At 47.9% G+C, this 18,891-nt stretch overlaps 1 protein-coding gene across 1 annotated transcript in view; it reads left to right on the forward strand.

Annotated features, from left to right (window-relative positions):
- Positions 1-18,891, forward strand: part of SON (SON DNA and RNA binding protein) — a 37,753-nt gene that overhangs the window by 5,677 nt on the left and 13,185 nt on the right. Inside the window, 6 exon segments of the mRNA XM_066545579.1 lie at positions 168-9,431; positions 10,684-10,844; positions 12,279-12,419; positions 13,744-13,935; positions 18,126-18,236; positions 18,733-18,849. Of these exon segments, the coding sequence (XP_066401676.1) occupies positions 168-9,431; positions 10,684-10,844; positions 12,279-12,419; positions 13,744-13,935; positions 18,126-18,236; positions 18,733-18,849 (9,986 nt within the window).

Raw genomic sequence — 18,891 nt, forward strand, 5'->3', positions numbered from 1 at the left:
CTGGGAAGGGAGTGTTTCCTGTTTGTGTGTGTGGAACTTTAGTGGATTTGGCATAGTTTGCAAGTTTAATTGTTTTGTACCTCTGTCCATGTACTTCATAACTAATTGAAAGAATTTTTTATATGCAGTCTTACAAATGTTTACAAGGTAAATGTCATTTTTTCTAGATGTAGACAAAAATACTGTGAAAAATAGTACTCAGTCTACAAAAAGGAGCTCTACAGGTGAAGATGAAATTCCTAGGAAAAAAGCAAAGAAAAACAAGAAGCACAAAAGCAAGAAGAAGAAGAAAAAGAAGAAGAAAAGAAAGAAAGAGAAGAAGCATAAAAAGCAACCAAAGGAATCCAAGTTGAGCGCGCGTCCCGGAGAGCCTGCAGGCGTGCAGCCAGCCCCTCCCTTGGTGCCAGAGCAGTCCAGCTCCCAAGTGAATGTACAGCAAGGAGTGTTTGCAGATGCAAACCTGGCTGGCCATGTGCAGCCAGAACTGTGCTCCAAACCAGCTGAGGGGCTTGATAATCAAGCTTTAGGACTTGTTTCTCATTCAGTGACTGATTCTCAGCAATCTGCAGAAAATCTTGGAAGCGGGGAGGGGACTTTGTGTGCAGCAAATCCTCCATTTAATTTAGAAAGCATCCAGTCTAATATCCCAGAAAATACTAGTATAGCTCAAACTAGAATTTGCACTAGCGAAGAACAAATTCAACAGTACCATGAAAATATTTATCCTGTAGCTATTAATGCCAGTGTTGTTGATACTGGAAATAATACTTGGTCCAGCATCCCATCTGGAATTGTCAGTAAATCAGAGATTCAGAAAGATTCAGTAGAACCACTGGGAGGTACAGAAGTCTCTCTGAAATCTCAAGGCATTGGGGAAGTAAAAGCTTCGGATGCAGCTCTGGAGCCTGAGAGCATGGAGGTGTTGACTTACTCGGAAGCATCTCATCAGTCTGTGTCTCACAGGGCAGCACAGGGGTTGGAAACAGCTTCAGAATCTGTGTCCTTGGCAAGTGGTGTCACAACAACCCCTACACCTGCAAATTTGGCACATCCAGGTGCTGTGACTGTAGGTCACATGGCAGTGGCTGGGCAAGAAGTGAAAATTCCAGAAACAGCTGAAAAATCTCTGCACATGGGAAATGTGAGAAGTGTGGAGAGACCTTCAGAACTGGGGGGTGTGAGCAGAACTTTGGAGCCATCCCTGCAGCCCTCAGTCATGTCTGGGAGTTTGAGCATGACGCAGGGCAGCCCTGTAGAGGCTTCCAGTGTTCTGAAAGCAGGTGTACCTTTGCAACATCCTTTGACAATATCTGCAGCCACCCCTGTGACCCACGTGGAAATAAGTGCCAAAACACCTCCAGGACCAGGAGCTGTTGCAAAAATGAAGGATACGGAACCAGCTATGGGGAGTGTGAAAGCTTTAGAAACAACCATGGAACCTGTTGTAGCAAAAGATGTCAGAGCAACTCATGAAAGTCTGCAAGGCAGAAGTGTGGAAGGAACCACTGGTTCTGCAACAGCACTGGGTGCATCAGGAATGTTCCTACAACATGGAGTCTTGGCAGAAACGAGGAGTGTGGACAGAACCCAGGAATCTGCACTTCCAGCAGGATTGACAGGGAAGAACGTGGTTGCAGAGACAAGAGGATTAGGAGCAACTTCAGAACCTGCAGCAGTTGTACAGACCTTCATTCCCCAAACGGCTCCAGAAGTCCACATGGCAGAGGGTTTTAGAAGTCCACAAGCAAAAGATTCAGAAGGTACTTCATTGCTGAGAGAATCAAGACCTGAGAGTGAATCACATGTGAGAGGTTTGACATCTTCTCTGTCTTTGCAGAAGGAAAACACACAAGGTCCAGGAGGAGTCCTGAGACCAGTGGCTGGGGTGGAAGCAAAAACTTTCACAACAGCTTCAATATCCTTACAAGTAGAAGGTGTGAAAGCTTCAGAAGAAGCTGTGCATTGTGGGACTGTTGCAAGTCCGGGACTTCCTGCCTTAGAAAGGACTCCTGAACCTGTGGTTGCATGTGAAAGCATGGAACCAGTTAGAGGGGCTGAGGCATCAGCAGGGGTGATGCCATGGCAAGCCACAGCAGAGAGAGAACCTCTCCATGCAGGCCTGACAGAGAGTTCCATCATTGCACGGTCGCAGATCGTGACACACACGGCACCCTCACACACTGAGGTGCTGAGGAAGAGAAAGGATTCAGAACATGTTCCAGAAGCAGAGACAAGGAGCAGAGAAGCAATCCTAGAAACTGTGCAAACTTCAGAAACCAGTTCAAAATCTATTCAGGAACAAGTAGTAGGTCATTCAGCAGCAGTATTGGAGTCTTTGCCCAGAGTGGAAGAAGACAGTATGGCATCAGGAGTACTGACAGATACACAAACTCAGGGATCTGCTGTAGAACATGAAATTGCAGCAAGGAGGACCAGCACACAAGGAAGTGAGCTCTCAGAAATGGAGAAAGCAAAATATTTGGAGCCAGTATCAGAAGCTGGAGGAGTGAGGTGGTTAGAGAGCACGACAGAGTCTGCAACAGTAGAGGTGAAAGGTTCTGAAAGAGGTGAAAAGCTTGAGGTACCCATGGGTGATGCTTCAGCAGCTGTTCCAGAATACCTGCATGCTGAAAAGCAGCAAGATCTTCAGGTAGTTCTAGAAGCAAAACCTGCTGCAGAATGGAAGAGTTCAGAAGAGGCTCCAGAAATCTTGGGTGTTTCTGAAATAAAACCTTCTGAAGCAGTTCCAAAACCAGGGGATATGAAAGGCCTGGAAACTGCACTGGAACATGAAGTGACAGCTGAGGTACAATATGTAGAAGGAGTACAGAGTCAACAGGTAGAGGATATGGTGATTGAGAAGGAAGATGTGGAGCAGACTCAAACATCTGAACCTTTAGTAGCAGAAACAGTTTTTAGTTCTTCACATGCAGCAGAGGAAAAAGTTTCAGCAGGGACTCCTGTAGCAGAAACACAAGATTTGGAAACAGCTCCTCGGACTCATGCAGAGCTGAAAGATGCAGAAGCAGCTGCAGGGTTGGAGGCAGAGAGAAAAGATTTGGAAGCAGGTCCAGCACCTGAGACTGATGCAGAAGCAGGTCCAGAACTTATAGAGGAAGGCCAGTTGGAAGACACTCCAGAGGCTGAGGATGTCAAAGAAGCAACTCCTGAAGAGGACTCAGAGAAAAGAGACTCGGAAACTTCCGATGTGCAACCTGATGTGGCGGCACGAATGAAGGAGACTCTCATGAGGCTTGAGAATGTTGTTGAAAAAAGTAGTCATAGAACCAGTGAGAAAAAACATGATTCAAAGAAACAGAAAAGGAGCCGCTCCAAGTCTCAGTCCAGGTCTAGGAAGCGGAAGAAAAAATCAAGGTCGCGTTCCACTTCCAGACGTTTGACCTCTAAAAGAGCACGTTCTAGGAGCAGAAACTATTCCGTTTCTAGAAAAAAGCATTCCAAATCTAGGTCCCGATCTGTGGAGAAGAGAGAGAGAAGATTGTCTTCCCGGCGGTCCAGGCGCAGGCATTCTAGATCATCTGACCGTTACAGGTCTAAATCCAGATCAGCAGAAAAGAGATTGTCCAGACGGAGGCGTTCCAGGTCCTCTGACCACTACAGGTCTAAATCCAGGTCAGTGGAGAAGCAGCTGTCCTCCCGAAGGTCCAGACGCAGACGTTCCAGGTCCTCTGACCGCTATAGATCCAAGTCACGGTCAGCAGAGAAGCGATTGTCCTCCCGAAGATCCGGGCGCAGACGTTCCAGGTCTTCCGACCGCTACAGGTCTAAGTCACGGTCAGCAGAGAAGCGATTGTCCTCCCGAAGGTCTGGGCGGAGACGTTCCAGGTCCTCTGACCGCTACAGATCCAAGTCACGGTCAGCAGAGAAGCGATTGTCTTCCCGAAGGTCCGGACGGAGACGTTCCAGGTCTTCTGACCGCTACAGATCAAAGTCCAGGTCAGCGGAGAAGCGATTGTCCTCCCGAAGGTCCGGGCGGAGACGTTCCCGGTCGTCCGACCGCTACAGGTCTAAGTCACGGTCAGCAGAAAAGAGGTTGTCCTCCTGGCGATCCCGCCGCAGACATTCCAGGTCCTCTGACCGTTCAAAATCTAGATCCAGGTCTTCAGAAAAGGGAGGAGGCAAAGAATACTCCTGGAGGTTCAGGCATCGGTCTGGTTCCTCTGATGGTTCAAAATCCAGGTCAAGATCTGTTGAGAAAAGAGGTCGGAAGGCGTCTGTGCGGAGGTCCAAACGTCAGCGCTCAAAGTCCTCGGATCGCTACAAGTCTCGATCCAGGTCAGTAGAAAAAAGGGATCGAAAGCAATCGTCACGGAAGTCTAAACGTCAGCGCTCCAAGTCCTCTGACCGTTACAAGTCTAGATCCAAGTCAGTGGAAAAAAAGAAGGAATCCTCACGAAAATCCAAGCGTCGACGCTCAAAATCTTCTGAACGTTACAAGTCTAGGTCTAGGTCTGTGGAAAAAAAGCGCAAGGAGTCTTCAAAAAAGTCCAAACGGAAACGTTCCAAGTCCTCTGACAGTGTTAAGTCAAGGTCCAAATCTGTAGAAAAAAAAGATAAGTTATCCTCAGCAAAGTCCAGTAGCAAGCATGAGTCTTCTGAACTTCAGGAGTCAGCCAAAGGTCTGGATGAAGATGTTCCTCAGTCTTCTTTTGGAAGTGAAGGTAAATCCTCTAATGGTCCCACAGCAGTGGCTTTGTCTGATGAAGGAGTAAACGGCCCAGTACTGCCACCATCATTTGGAAGTGGATTATCCAAACCTTCCGAGAGCCTTGAGGAAAGGGCCTCATCTGTTGAAAAAACAGCAGATGTGCAGCATTCTGCCACATCTGAATTTGATACCTCCAAAACCCCAGATGACCAGGAAATGAGATCCACGTCTGTTGAAAAAACACAGGATTCAGAGCTGTCTGTGACATCTGAAAATGGATCAACTGAAAAAGCAGCAGCTCTGGAGTCTTCATTGCTACCTGAACTTCCATACTCCACATCCAGGTCAAGATCCATATCTGCTTCAGCAGCAGAATTTCATGTCTCTGCATCCTGTGAAGGTGAGCCCAGAACTGCACCTCTCAAAGAAGTAGAAGGTCCAGAGCTTCCTCCAGCACTAAAAAGAGATATGGAACTTCAGTCAGCTCTCCTGTCCAAAGGTGGGGTCTCCAACTTGTCTGATGGTCACGATTCACAGCATATCCCTGGTGAACACAAAGAGCTTTCACAGGCCCTGCAAGTACCTGAACGTGAGTCTTCCCAGCTGGCTGACAGCCCTGGAGCAGTGGAACCTCAGAGGCCTTTCCTGCCACCTGAGATGATCCGCCCTGTGATCCCTGATGGCTGTGAGTCAGGCCAGATGCGGGAGCCTTCTTTGGCTTCTGATGGTGGCCACTTTGTGTCTCCTGATGGACATGGATCAGGATCCAGCTTCGCTGCACCAATAGAGGAGCATCCATTGTCTGTAGGCGAGTCCTTTAAGTCACCACATGGAAATGAGCAAAGATTTTTATCTGTTGAAAAAGTCAAGACTCCAGATGTTTCCCTGACATCTGTGTGTGGTTCTGTTGAGGTGTCTGCTGATGTTATTTCAGTGTCTTCTTTTGAAGTTCATGAGTCCAGATCATCTGTTGACAAAGCTTTAGATGGTCCAACGCTCCCACAAGTGCTTGAGGTCGACTGCTCCAGATCTTCGGAAATGCGCGAATCGAGATACCTAACTGGAAAAATAGATGGTGCGGGATCTTTGGTGATGTCTAAAAGTGGGATTCCCATATGCCACGATGGCCACAAAGCAAAGTACAACTCCTTTGAGCAAACAGAGAGTGCAGAACTGTCAGTGGCATCTGAGCTCCGGTGTTCCATCTTTCCTGAAGGCTATAAATTGACATCCGCTGCAGTTGACAAAGTGGAGATCCAGAAGCCTTCTCTCTCACTGGAAAGTGGCTTCTCCGTGTCTGCTGATGGCTGTGAATCAGTGGGCACACCGGAAAAACTACCGCCCCCAGTGGCTGCTGTGACATCAGAAGGTGGGGTTCTGCTGTTGCCTGACAGTCAGGAGCTGAGACCCGTCCCTGCAGAGAAAGCAGAAATGCTGAATTCATCTGAACTGAAACACCTGGCGTCCCCTGATGGCTACAACCTGAGATCTGCCTATAGTGAAGAAGTACAGGAGCCCATTCTGGTAGGGGAAAGCAGGTGTTCTGTTGCCTCCGATGGTTATGAGTTGGCATCTGCCACTTCTGAAAGAGCTGAGGAGCCTTCTCAAGTGTCTGAAAATGAGTACACAATAGGGATTGATGGCCCGGAGTTGACATCAACCCCTGCTGAAAAAACAGAGCTGCGGAAGCTTTATCAGATGCCTGGAGAAAGAGGTCTGGAGTCCATGGACAGCCGCGACCTGCAGTCACCCTCTGCTGAAGACACACGGGTCCAACAGCCCGCTCTGGTGTCTGAAAATGAACGTGCCGTGTCCTGGATGGGCCAGGAGTTGAGGTCCAGCTCTCCTGAGAAGGCAGAGGTGCAGGAGGAGGCTGTGGTTCCAGACAGTGCTGTGTCTTCTAAAGATCACAGATTGACCTCCTTGTTGGCTGGAAAACCAGAAGTGCAGGAGCGTTCTCTGGTGCCTGAAAGTGAATATGGTGAGTCTCCTGAGGGCCAGGAGGTGGCTGAGGCCAGCCCTGCTGAGAAGGAGGTGCAAGAACCTTCTCTGACACCTGGCAGTGAATGTTCCATCTTCCATCAAGACCAAATACTGCAGTCTGGCCCCGCCGAAAGCACAGCAGTGCAGGCTCCAGTGCTGGTCCATTATGCTGTATCTCCTGAGGGCCAGGAGGTGCAGGAGTGTTCTTTGCTGTCTGAAAATGAGTACGAGGCATCCCCCAAAAGGCATCATTTGAGATCCAGTCCTCTTGAAAAAGAAGAATTGGAGGAACATTCTGAAGCATCTGAAAGTGAAAGTTCAATATCCAGTGATAGTCAGGAGTTGCAGCCTGCTGTTGCTAGAAAAACAGAGGGGCAGGAGTTGTCCTTGTCTGAAGGTGAATGTTACATGACTCCTGAAGGTCAGGAGCTGCAGTCCAGCCCTGCTGAAAGAGTTCTAGCCAAGGAAACTTCCCTGACATCTGAGCATGCTCTGTCACCTGAAGAGCGCGAGTCAGGATTGGAGCGTGCTGAGGAGACAGAGGGTGGGGATTCTACTGTGACAGCTGAACGTGACCATCTCTTTTTTGAGAGCCAGGAGGTGAGTTTCACCTCTCTTCAGAAAGCAGATGTGCGGGACCATTCTCCAACACCTGAAAATGAACATGGAGCATCTCCTGATGAGCAGGAGTTGAGATTCACCACTGTTGTAAAAGTGGATGGTCTTGAACCTTTGACAGTGAACGATAGAGCCTCCATGTCCCCTGATGGCAGCGACTTGAATTCCGTCCCTGCTGAAAAGATGGATCATGCAATGCCTTCTTTAATGCCTGAAGGGCACTCGGTGTCTCCTGATAACTGCAGTGTGGGCCCTGGTGAAGAAGCAGGGGATCTGGAGCCCTCTGTGAGATCTGAGCGTAGAGACTCCACATCCTCCTGTCAGGAAGGTCATGAGCCAAGGTCTCCCATGGAGGAAGAGGGTCTGGAGTCCTCTGTGACATCTGAACATAGACAATCCCTGTCCCCTGAGGGCCATGACCAGAAGTCTATTGCAGATGAAGAAATGGATGATCTGGAGAGGCGTTCCACTTCTCCTGATGAGCACGAGTCAAGATCTAGCACTGGTGAAGAAGCAGAGGATCTGGAGCAGCCTTTGACAACAGAACGTAGGTGCTCTGAGTCCTCTGATGAGCACGAGTCAAGGTCAACCACTGGAGAAGAGGCAGAGGATGCAGAGACTTCCTTGGCAGCTGAAAGAAGAGATTCCGTATCCTCTGATGACCGTGAGTCGAGGTCTGCTGCTGGGGAAGATGTAGAAGATGGGGAGCCCTCCTTGACAGCAGAACGTAGACACTCCACATCTTCTGATGACCACGAGTCAAGGTCTTCAGCTGATGAAGAAGCAGAGGATGTGACAGCTGGTCGTCGCTCTGTGTCTCCTGATGGACGGGAGTCACGGTCAACCGTTGGTGAGGAAGCAGAGGACCAGGAGCTCTCTTTGACAGCTGAGCGTAGACACTCCACGTCTTCCGATGAACAGGAGTCAAGGTCTACTGCTGGTGAAGATGCAGAGGATGTGGAACCCTCCTCAGCAGCTGAACAAAGAGATTCCACCTCATCAGACGAGCAAGAGTCAAGGTCTACTGCTGGTGAAGAAGCTGAGGATGTGGAACCTCTGACAGCTGAACACAGGCGTTCCGCATCCCCTGATGGGGCTGAATCGAGGTCTACCACTGCTGAAGAGGAAGGAGAGGATGCAGAGCCCTCCTTGACAGCTGAACAAAGAGAGTCCACATCGTCAGATGAGCATGAGTCAGAGTCTTCCAGTGGTGAAGAGGAGGGAGAGGATGCAGAACCCTCTTTGGCAGATGAGGAAAAGCAGGATTCCATGCCTCTTGAGCAGTCAGAAGAACAGGACTCTTCCGTTGTCCCTGAAAGCAGACGTTCCGAGTCTTCCGAGCGTGAAAAATCCAGATCCAAATCTGTTGATAAAGCATCTGACAAAGAGTCTCCACAGAGATCTGTGAGCAGGCACTCAAAGTCTCCTGCTCACCCAAAGAGCCGATCCACATCTGTGGAGAAAACAGCGGACAAAGAGTCCGTGCGGAGGTACAGACGGAGACGCTCCAGGTCCACGGCTCGCCAGAGGAGCCAGTCAACCTCTGTGGAGAAAACAGCAGACAAGGAGTCCTCACGCAGGTCCAGGCGGAGACGCTCCAGGTCTGCTGCTCGCCAGAGGAGCCAGTCCAAGTCTGTGGAGAAAGCTGCAGACAAGGAGTCCTCGCGCAGGTCCAGGAGCCGGCGCTCCAGGTCTTCCCAGCGTCGGTCCAAGAGATACGACACGGACTCGCGCTCCAGGCGGAATCGCTCCCGGTCAGCCACACGGAGAAGAGCGTCCAGGTCTCGCTCCAGCTCCCTGTCACGTTCCAGGCACAGGAGGAGAAGCAGGTCGAGGTCGGCGTCACGAAGGCGGCGTTCCTTGTCCAGAGACAGGCGCAAGAGGTCTCAGAGAAACAGGTCGAGGTCCACTGACAGGAGAAGGAGGAGATCCGACTCCAGGGACCGCAGGATATCGCTCCGGTTGCGCAGCAGGAGCCGGACCCCTCTGCGGCAGAGGCGCTCGCGCTCCAGGGGGAGGAGGAGGAGCTCCAGCAGGTCCCCGATCCGGCTGCGGCGCTCGCGCTCCTCGGGGAGGAGGCGCTACAGCAGATCCCCCGACCGGCGCCGCTCCCGCTCCTCGGAGTTCTCCAGCAGGTCACCCAAACGTCTCACAGACCTGGGTAAGTGCTTTGTTTCCACTGGTTCTGCAGTGAGGTGGTGGTAGTGGGTGGTTTGCACGGTCTGATTTTAGCTCTGATTTGAGCATTCATTCATGAGGGATTTCTTAGAAGTCACTCTCTGCATTAATGTCAGGCAGTGACTTCCAGCAGGAAGGTTTATCAGTGCTGAGCATTTGAATGGAAGCCTCTTTGGAGCCAGTTTTACCTTGATTCTAGAGCTTTTGTACAAAAGTAGTGTGTTGCAGCCTCAAGGAACATTCTGAATTAAAGGCCAAGTACTTCAAGTACTTCTGTGTAAGAAAATTTAGAATTTCTGCTCCTGAGAACAAAGATAATTCAGGTGCCACTTGGAGAGTCCTAGGCTCTATTGTCAGCTGTTCCCAGAACTCTGTCTTGCCTCTTTCCCATGGGAAGAACATAAAGGAAAGAGAGACTTTTTTTGTGAAAATACTCCCCAGACCCAGCAGGTCAGAAAATAAAATCTTAAGAGCTGCATCTTTTCTCTGTGCTTGGAGGAAGAGAGGCTGTGCTGTTTCTTGGGTAGTGAGTTAATAAGGAGAAAGAAGGTTTGAACTGGGAGATCAGCTCTTGTACAGAGTGTGAGGAAACCTCCTGTGGTGGGCTTGAGGTTCTGAACCTTCCAGTCCTGCCTCAGAGTTGCCATGGAAGCCTTCCAGTTAGGGAGTTATTTGCAAACTAGCAGAAGGCTTAATTTAATTTCATTTGCTATTTCTATGTTAGGGCTGTCCTTTTTCTCCTTATTAAAGCAAAATACTCTTCTGCTGACAGTTTTGCATCTAATTGTGTTTTAAGGCAAGAGCATGTTTTACTTACTCAGAGCTCCTTTTTCTCTTTGGTGGTTGTAAGTAGCTTTTGGGCTATATCTGGGGAGATGGGGCTTCCTCCAGAGGTTTGAGAGCTTTTCAGAGGTAGATAATGAAGAAACTCTGGAGTTTATGCTGTGTAGGAAGGATTCAGTAATGCCAGAACAGGAATGAATCAATGAAGTAGGAGTCATCAGAACAGGGTGGTTGGAGGATGTTGTGGTTGGAGCTGCTGGGTTACACTGCAGTTTCACTTGCCTTCTGCACAGTCTAGAGCAGCTCAGTACAGTTCCAGTTATTTTCACAGAACATAAAAAATGCACAGTGCAGGTAGAACCTTGTTTAGTTTGCCAGGAACATTTCTTTATTACTAAAACAAGGATCTATAAAAATAATGACTTCTCTGTGAAAATTAAACAATGTTTTAGACAAGGCCCAGCTACTGGAGATCGCCAAGGCCAACGCAGCCGCCATGTGTGCGAAGTCTGGCGTGCCTCTGCCCCCGAGCCTGATGCCTCTGCTGTCCCAGAAGAAGGATGACAAAGCCAACCAGAAGTCCTCGAGGGACACCTTGAAGGAGCTCACTGAGGTGAGGGGGAACAGCAGCATCCAGCCTGGGAGTGAGCACACTGGGCTTGCTGACCGGTGGGAGGTTGTCACTCTGTGCTGCTGTCACCTGGGAGCTGCCTCGTGTTCAGAATCCCCAGATCCCTGGGGCTGGCCCAGCCCTGCCAGCCCCTGCAGTGCCAGCTGTGCCCCATGGGCACCTTGTCCCCAGCCCAGAGCACTCAGTGCCACCTGCAGGCCTCCCTGGGCAGCCCCTGCCAAAGCCTGACCACTCCTTTGAGCCCTTACTCTCCCCACAGGTTTTTTTTAAGACATGAAAACTGTTACTTTTTAATTCTGTGGAAATGCATGAACCAAGTTATTTTGGTTTTTCTTAGTTTTGGTTTTGATTCTGTTCTAATTTTGTACAAAGTGGTGGCTGTCCCTGCAGTCCTGTCAGTGAAATCCAAAGCTTTCACTGCTGATTTTTTGTTCTGGTGGTGTTAGTTATGGCTTGAGTTGGAAGGAGCTTCAAAGCTCAGCCTGTCCCACACCCTGCTATGGGCAGAAGCACCTTTCTCTGTCCCAGCTTGCTCCAAGCCCTGTCCAGCCTGGCCTTAGACTTCCCTCAGAATGGAGAAATTCTGGAATAGAAAAGTGCCTTAATTTTTTTTTAATTGCATCATGAGTGTGACAGTTCTGAAGTTGTGTTCGTAGAAATAATCTGAGAGGCAGCAGTGTCCAGGTGCTGAGAGATAATCTGCAGTTGTGCCTGGGCTGGGGGAGCAGAAGTACTGAGCAAGGGCTGAGTTGGTGCAGGTGCCCTGTGGTGACATCCAGGGTGGCTTTTCTCATACCCTGACCAGGATCCAGCATAGCTGGTGCTGATCTGCAGGTCCCAGATCTGCACCTCCCCTCCCTCTCCAGCTTTGCAGACCTGTTGAATGATGTTTCTGTTCTTTTGACTCAGAGCTGTCCACAGAGCAGTGCAGGTGGTAGCACATCAGTAAAGACAATTTAACCATAAAATTCTGGCCCCTTGAGAAAGTTTTTGTCTTTGGTCCTTTTCTTCCTCTCTTTTCTTTTCCCCCCTTGGAGGCTGCTCCCAGTTTGTGGTATCCCCATAAGACCTCTGTGTTTTAGTTGTGTTGCACATCAGAGAGGGGTGGCTTGCATAGCTGGCCAGCACCAGAGTATTCCAGAAGAATCTGAGCTCTCTTGGAGCCATCACTTCTGACAGGGTCCCTGCTCTGCCAGAGAGCTGAGTCAGTAACCAAGGAGTGCCTGGCAAAGCCATGGTTGGATAATTTGGGTAGAATATCCAAAGTACATCTATTGGTGCTGTTGTTGCTAAAAGATTTTCCATTCCTGGTTTAGTAAGGAAAACCACTTTTTTTGATAGAAATGTGCTTTTTGAGTTCGGGTTGAAAGTTCAGGTTTACTCAGAGCTGACATTTCCCTCTGGTTTATTTTTCAGAAATGCAAGAAGATTGCTCAGAGCACTGATGATGTGATAGTGAACAAGCCTCACGTTTCTGATGAGGAGGAGGAAGAACGTCCTTTCTATAACCATCCTTTCAAGCTGAGTGAACCCAAACCTATTTTCTTCAATTTAAGTGTGAGTGCTACTTATATTTTTATTATTTTACTTATAAAAATATAAATAAAAATATATTTTGCTTATATTTCTATAAGTGCTACTTATATTTTTTAATATTTTACTTATATTTACTTTAAAAATAAGTCCTTGTTCTTCTTAAATAATGCATGTAATTCTGCAGAAATTTATCAAGGGTTGATAATCTTGGTGAAACTAGGAGTATTTTTTAATCAATTTAAAGGAACATTCCCAATTCCATCAAGATTAAATTGATAATCCAATTTTACCAATTGGTAATTGGCAAAATTGTGAGCAATTGTTAAAATGCATCTGGAAATCAAATGCTTTGATGCATGGGTTAGAATTTGTTTAAATTTTGTTGAGGTTTGGGGTGGTGGGTGGGGTTTTTTTTGTTTTATTTGGGGTGGGTGGTTGTGCCCATGAAAGTCTGTTCTGATTTTGCAGGATACAGAGCACTAAAAAAGCTTTAATATACTCAGCAAAACCAGAAATAACATTCCTGGTTGTGTGTATAAATAGGTGGAGCTTGTGCTGTACACAAAATAAGCAGTAGTGCACATTTACATAAGGTGTAAGGTAGGAATGGATTTAGAGTTGATATTACATTGTTAGAAAAGGCTACAGGGAAACTGAAGAAACCTTGGAATTCTTGCAGGCTCTGAGGAGGAATGAATGCTCTGCAGTGCTTATGGGCAGCTCTGCCTCTTGGTCTTGCTTTTGACCCTTGCAGTTTTTCAGTTTTGTTCCTTCTCTCTCCTAACCCATTCCCATCCATACTCCTAGGAGTTTATCCAGTATTATCCAATGCTGCCAGCTGTGTTTGCGTCTTGGAAGGGAACCTGGCAGGGATTTCTGCAGGTTTTTAATGAATTAACAACACCAAGCAAAACAAGGCCATAGACATCATCTGCTCAGAGACTCAGGCTGCTGCTAAAAATAGGCCAGGATGGAAACCCAAATGCTGAGAGCTGTTTTCTCTCCACTCATGGGCAGCTTTTGATCACAGGCAGTGTTGTGCTGCCCAGGATTTTCACCCTTTCCATACAAAATACCTGGTGGTTGTCCTCGATGTGAATGGGGTCAGCTGGGAGAGGAGGGTTGGGGATTTTGGGTTGCTGAAGTTGTTTTTAGGGGTTTTTCATCTTCTCTGATAGCACAATTTGTGGGTCACTTGTGTGTTTTTAGGGCTGTGCCAAAAGGATGAATTATAAAGGCTTACTACTGTAAAGTAAAACCCAAATCCCGGGTGTTTGCAACAAAACCACCTCACGACTCGTGGGTGTTTCCAAGCCTGAACTTCTTCTCATTTTATTTCTTTCAGACTCCCAGCATAAAACCAGCACCACCACCCCAACCAAAAAACCAGGTCAGCCTGTCCAAGGAATTCCCTGTGTCCTCTGGGTCTCAGCATAGGAAGAAGGAGGCAGACAGTGTGTATGGAGAGTGGGTTCCCGTGGACAAGAACGGCAAAGACGACGGCAAGGACGACGTTTTCCCCAAGCCAGCCATTGAGGTAAGGAAGGCAAGGAGAGCATATCATGTAAGAAAGCCAAAACCATCACCTGGGCAGTCTGGTACCCAACTGCAGTCTGGGAAAACAAAAAAGGCACTTAAAAAGGTAACACTGCACTAAGCTGAGGAGCTGAGCTCTGCACATGGGGGTGCTCACGTGAAGCAGCCTGCACCCATCCTGCTTCTGGCAGCTGGTGGCTTCTTGGTCTCAACAGAATTTAAACTGTAGCTGGAAGGTGAAAAAACTTCCCCGTTCAGTTTCCTGCAGAGGGTAATTAATAATACCTTGAGATTTGCACAGTAACGGATGTAGTGCTAATTAAAATTGTCCCACCAGTCTTAGAGCAAGAACATCACACTGGAATGTAATCAGTTAAAAATTGAAAGTCACTTCCTCTGGATGTACTCATTTTTTTAGCTTTCCAGTCATATTTTCTCCAATGGCTGTCTTGCAAGTGGCCTTCCAAAGGAGAATCTAATTGTATGGATAATGAACTAAAAACACCAAAGCAAGTGTTTTTCCCCTTGAAATTTCTTCTAAAGAACATTTCTGGGGGCTGTTGTAATTAGGTAAATTAACTATTTAAGAGAGATGTTAGTATTTTTAAGTGTGTGTTGCCTCAGTGCACCTGCAGCCTTGTTCTCACACCTTCCAGAGCCAAACCCCAAAGCCTCCCCATCAATTTCTGACAAAGCCATCTCAGCACTTGGTGCATTTTGTTTTTCAAGACCTTTCTGATACTGCTCAGTTCACTCCCTGAGGCACAGGAGGGAATTTTCTTCTGGCTCTTCTACAACACCAAAAGCACAGAGGATATAACTTAGCCAGCATTTTCATGGAATCCCTCAGAATTTGATGGTTGGGCACCCAGTTCCTCAGCACAGGTGGGAGCTGCACTTTGGGCTCTCCTGCTCCAGTAAAACCCTGAGATGTTTGTGCAGAATGTCATTCCCAGTTTCATTGCAGTAAATATATTTAACATAACTTCCTTTCCTTTCTGTTGTGTGTACCATTATAAATGCCTGTAACTATGTTGTCTGTTTTTACATTTTGTAAATAAATACTTTTATTTGCCTTTACCTTAACTTGGCTTGTGTTAAGGGTGATTTCAGGGGTGTTAGCTCCCAGCAGGCTGTTCCACCCATCCCCTGGGCTTTGGGGAGTGCAGGTACAGAGCTGCTGTGTGTTTCTCCAGGGAGCCTGACAGGTAACACAGTGCTTCTCTGCTTAATTCTTTCGTGCTCAGGAGGACTCTGTGGTGGAAATGGCTCCCTTGGAGCAACATGAGGCAGATCAGCTCCCTTGCTGGGGGAGTAGAGAGCTGGGGGTGCTTGGAACTTAACTTTCCCCTAGAATTGACCTCCATTTGTTGTTGCTGATTTTGCAATACTGTGACAGTTCTGGTGCAAGTCCTGGCATGAAACCCCACACAATTGCTTTTGTTGCTGTGTTCTAATTCACATATTAGCTATGGGCTTGGTCTGAACTGACCCTGCTAGTACAGTACAGCTTGTTTTAATAAAACATTAAAAGAGTTGTGTGGGGCAGTAGGAGATGGAGGGGAAGGTCTGGAGTGATCTGAGGGCTCATCTTGTCTGTGGCAGGCAGAGACCTCTGAGGAAGGAGTGTCTGGAAGTGTAGAGTGCCAGTCCCAGGTGACTTGTGCTGAGTGCTGGGATCTAAGGATGCAGTCAGAGCATTCTTGGAGCTCCAGAGGGTGTAAAACACCTGCTTTTTATTTGCTTCAGTATTTGTGATTTGTGGGGGCAGGTCTGAGAAAGGGGATCAGGCAGGAGAGCTCTGGCAGAGGGCAGCACCTCACCCCCACCTGTTCTCCTTGACTCAGGAATAACAACAACAACCTCTCATACCTCGAGCAGAGATGGGTTTTTTTCAAGATCCAGGTCTTGGCATAACACAGAGCCCTGATGGTCTCGAGTGGAGAAGTGTTTGGGAAGGAGCCCAGCAGGGAGTGTTGCTAGGCCCCAGTAAAGCACTAACACACCTCTTTGGCATGGCAGTGGTCCCCTGTGCTTTCATGGACTGCTTCCATGCCTTGGTGTATTGCTGGATTGAGACCTTTGGTGAGTAGAAGAACTTTTATTTATCTCCTAGACCAGGTTCATTAACAGAACATTAAATCATTATTTTAAGTATGTGAGAGAAACTTGAAAACTTAGCCAGTGTGCATTTGAAACAGGCATTTTTACAACCTTGTTGTTGTGTGAGGGAGTTGTTAGATAATATTTCAATTCTTCTTGTGCCTTTTTTATGTTCTGTGTGACAAGAAATGAGCCCTGAACTCAGTCCACAGACACCTGGGACTTGTGGGATTTTAGTTCTGTTTTGGTCAGTGCCAGATATTCCAGCAATGATCTTCCCAATAGAAACATTTTTGTCCTAAACACCAGCAAAAAAACCCATCTTAAAATCGGATTTAATAGAGCACAAAAGCAATTCCTGTGTTTGGTGCCATTGTAGGTGTTCATATCTATTTCTTCAGTATTTACTGAATTCTTGACCAGGTTCCTGGGACAGGGTTTGTGGTTTAACAGTGTTTGTTTTGTTCAGCTGAGTCAATTTTGAAGGAGTTTCAGTTTCTCTTCCTGGCCCTTTAGTACAAAATGTGTTACAGGTCGAGGTTGTGGCAGCAAAAGAGGCAAGGCTTTTACAAAGCAGATGAAAATGAAGTTTAGGGTAACCCATCACCTTGATGTGTGTGTGCCAGCTGCATTTCTGATTATTGGGTTTTTCTGTGCCTCAAACTGTCCCAGCCCTTCCAGCTTCTGTCACATCTCAAGAAATTCCATTTGTCTTTGCACCCTCTTCCCTTCCTGCTTTCCAAACAGAATGATCCATAATGCACATCCTTGGAGGAGCAGGGCCCAGGGATTTTATAAAACAGCTGCACAGCAGCCAGAATTCATTACAGCCCCAAATGTTGTGGATTTCTCTTCCAAGGCTTTGCCCAGAGTGAAGGATTGGAGAGAGCTCCTTTGTGTATTTCATATTTTCACCAAGTCACTCTGCAGTGTCATTTCAAATTTATTTTTCTTTATATTTTACTGCAGCTCAGCAGCACAGATTTAAATAATTTTTTCCAAAGCAGTGAATTCTGTGAGCTCACAGCCTGGTTTTACAGGATCCCTGAGGCTGGAAAAGCCCTATGGGCACCTTGTCCCCAGCCCAGAGCACTCAGTGCCACCTGCAGGGGACACCTGCAGGGCTGGGCACTGCAAAGCTCCCTGGGCAGCCCCTGCCAAGGCCTGAGCTCCCTTTCCATGGGCAAATTGCTGCTGCTGTCCAAGCTGAGCCTGCCCTGGCCCAGCCTGAGGCCGTTCCCTCTGCTCCTGTCCCTGTTCCCTGGGAGCAGAGCCCGACCCCCCCGGCTGTGCCCTCCTGGCAGGGACTTGTGCAGAGCCACAAGGGCCCCTGAGCCTCCTTTGCTCCAGCCCCAGCCCCTGCCCAGCTCCCTCAGGGATTCTCCAGCCCCTGCCCAGCTCCCTCAGGGATTCTGCAGCCCCTGCCCAGCTCCCTCAGGGATTCTGCAGCCCCTGCCCAGCTCCCTCAGGGATTCTGCAGCCCCTGCCCAGCTCCCTCAGCCCCTCCTGGGGCTCCAGTCCCTTCCCCATTTTCATTCCCTTCTGGTTTAGGCTGGAGATGAACATTTGTAACACTAAAGTCGAGATTATGGAGTGCATCTGATTCATGCTGGAATTACTTTTTACAGACAAGCTGTAGTCGTACTTAATAGCAGAGTGCTCATGTGAACAGCTCTGCATGAATTTTTAGTTAAATTGCATTTAATTCTGTTGGTTAAGAAGATCTCATTGCACAGTAAAATGCTTCTCTGTTTATTACACACCAGAATTTTTTTGCGACACCAAAATTTTTCGTGACTTATTTTCTATTTCTTAGAAAATAAGTCATTGGATATTTTGTGTGTGCAGGTGATTTTAAATTACCAGGGTGTTACAGTTTAAATTCAGATTTGTCTTTGTCCAGGAAAGCCCATCTTGTGTGGATCTAAGTGGTCCCAGGATTTCCATCACGTTGCCTTTTTCTTTGTCAAACCAACAATTCACTCTGTAACCCCACTTGATGATATTGATTCTCCAGTAGGTTTTTCCAGCTCAAGTGGTCACTGTTTGTCTCTGCTGTGTTTTTACAAATGCTCTTTTTCCTCCTAGTGTGTGGACATAACCACAGCCATGAACGACAGAGCAGTGGCCCAGAAGAGGCTCAATGAGAACTCCTTCGACCTGGAGGCCATGTGCATGCTGAACCGGGCACAGGAGCAGGTGAGCTGGGGCCTTCAGCAGCATCTGGGGGAGCTGGAGGGAAATCGGGGCTTTCCTTTCATGGCAGCTGGTTCTCCTCTCCTGCTTCTGTTTGGAAACCCAGCTGTGGGCCAGTGTTTCAAAGTTCTGCACTTCTGACACTGAGTTTTGATGAGCTCCTTTGTGTATTCCACGTTTGCACCCAAGTCACTCTGAAACATAGTTTAAAATTTAATTTTCTTTAAATTTTATTGTAGTTTAGCAGCACTGACGTAGGTGATTCTTTCCAAAACAGTGGATTCAGCAGTTCTGGGGATGAGGAGACCCTGAACTGGCTGGAGTTGGAGCTCAGGTTTCAGGGTGACCATTCAGATGCTCAGATTTTGGTAGCACCCGCTTTCACCTGAGCGTCAGTGAACACACCAAATCCCAACAACGTGCTCTGAAAATTCCTGAGGGGTGCAGAGGGGATGTGGGGCTGTCAGTGCTGGTCTCAGTGTGTATTTTCCTGTTGCAGATCGATGCCTGGGCTCAGTCCAACTCCATCCCCGGGCAGTTCACGGGCAGCACCGGCGCGCAGATCCTGTCCTCGGACGAGCTCACCAACAGCGGGCCCCAGGCGTGGATCCGAAAGGTAGAAGTGACACAGCCACTGCTGTCCCAGCAGTGACCACTC

The sequence above is a fragment of the Molothrus aeneus genome, chromosome 2, assembly GCF_037042795.1.
Source record: "Molothrus aeneus isolate 106 chromosome 2, BPBGC_Maene_1.0, whole genome shotgun sequence".
In the NCBI taxonomy this organism is placed as follows: domain Eukaryota; kingdom Metazoa; phylum Chordata; class Aves; order Passeriformes; family Icteridae; genus Molothrus; species Molothrus aeneus.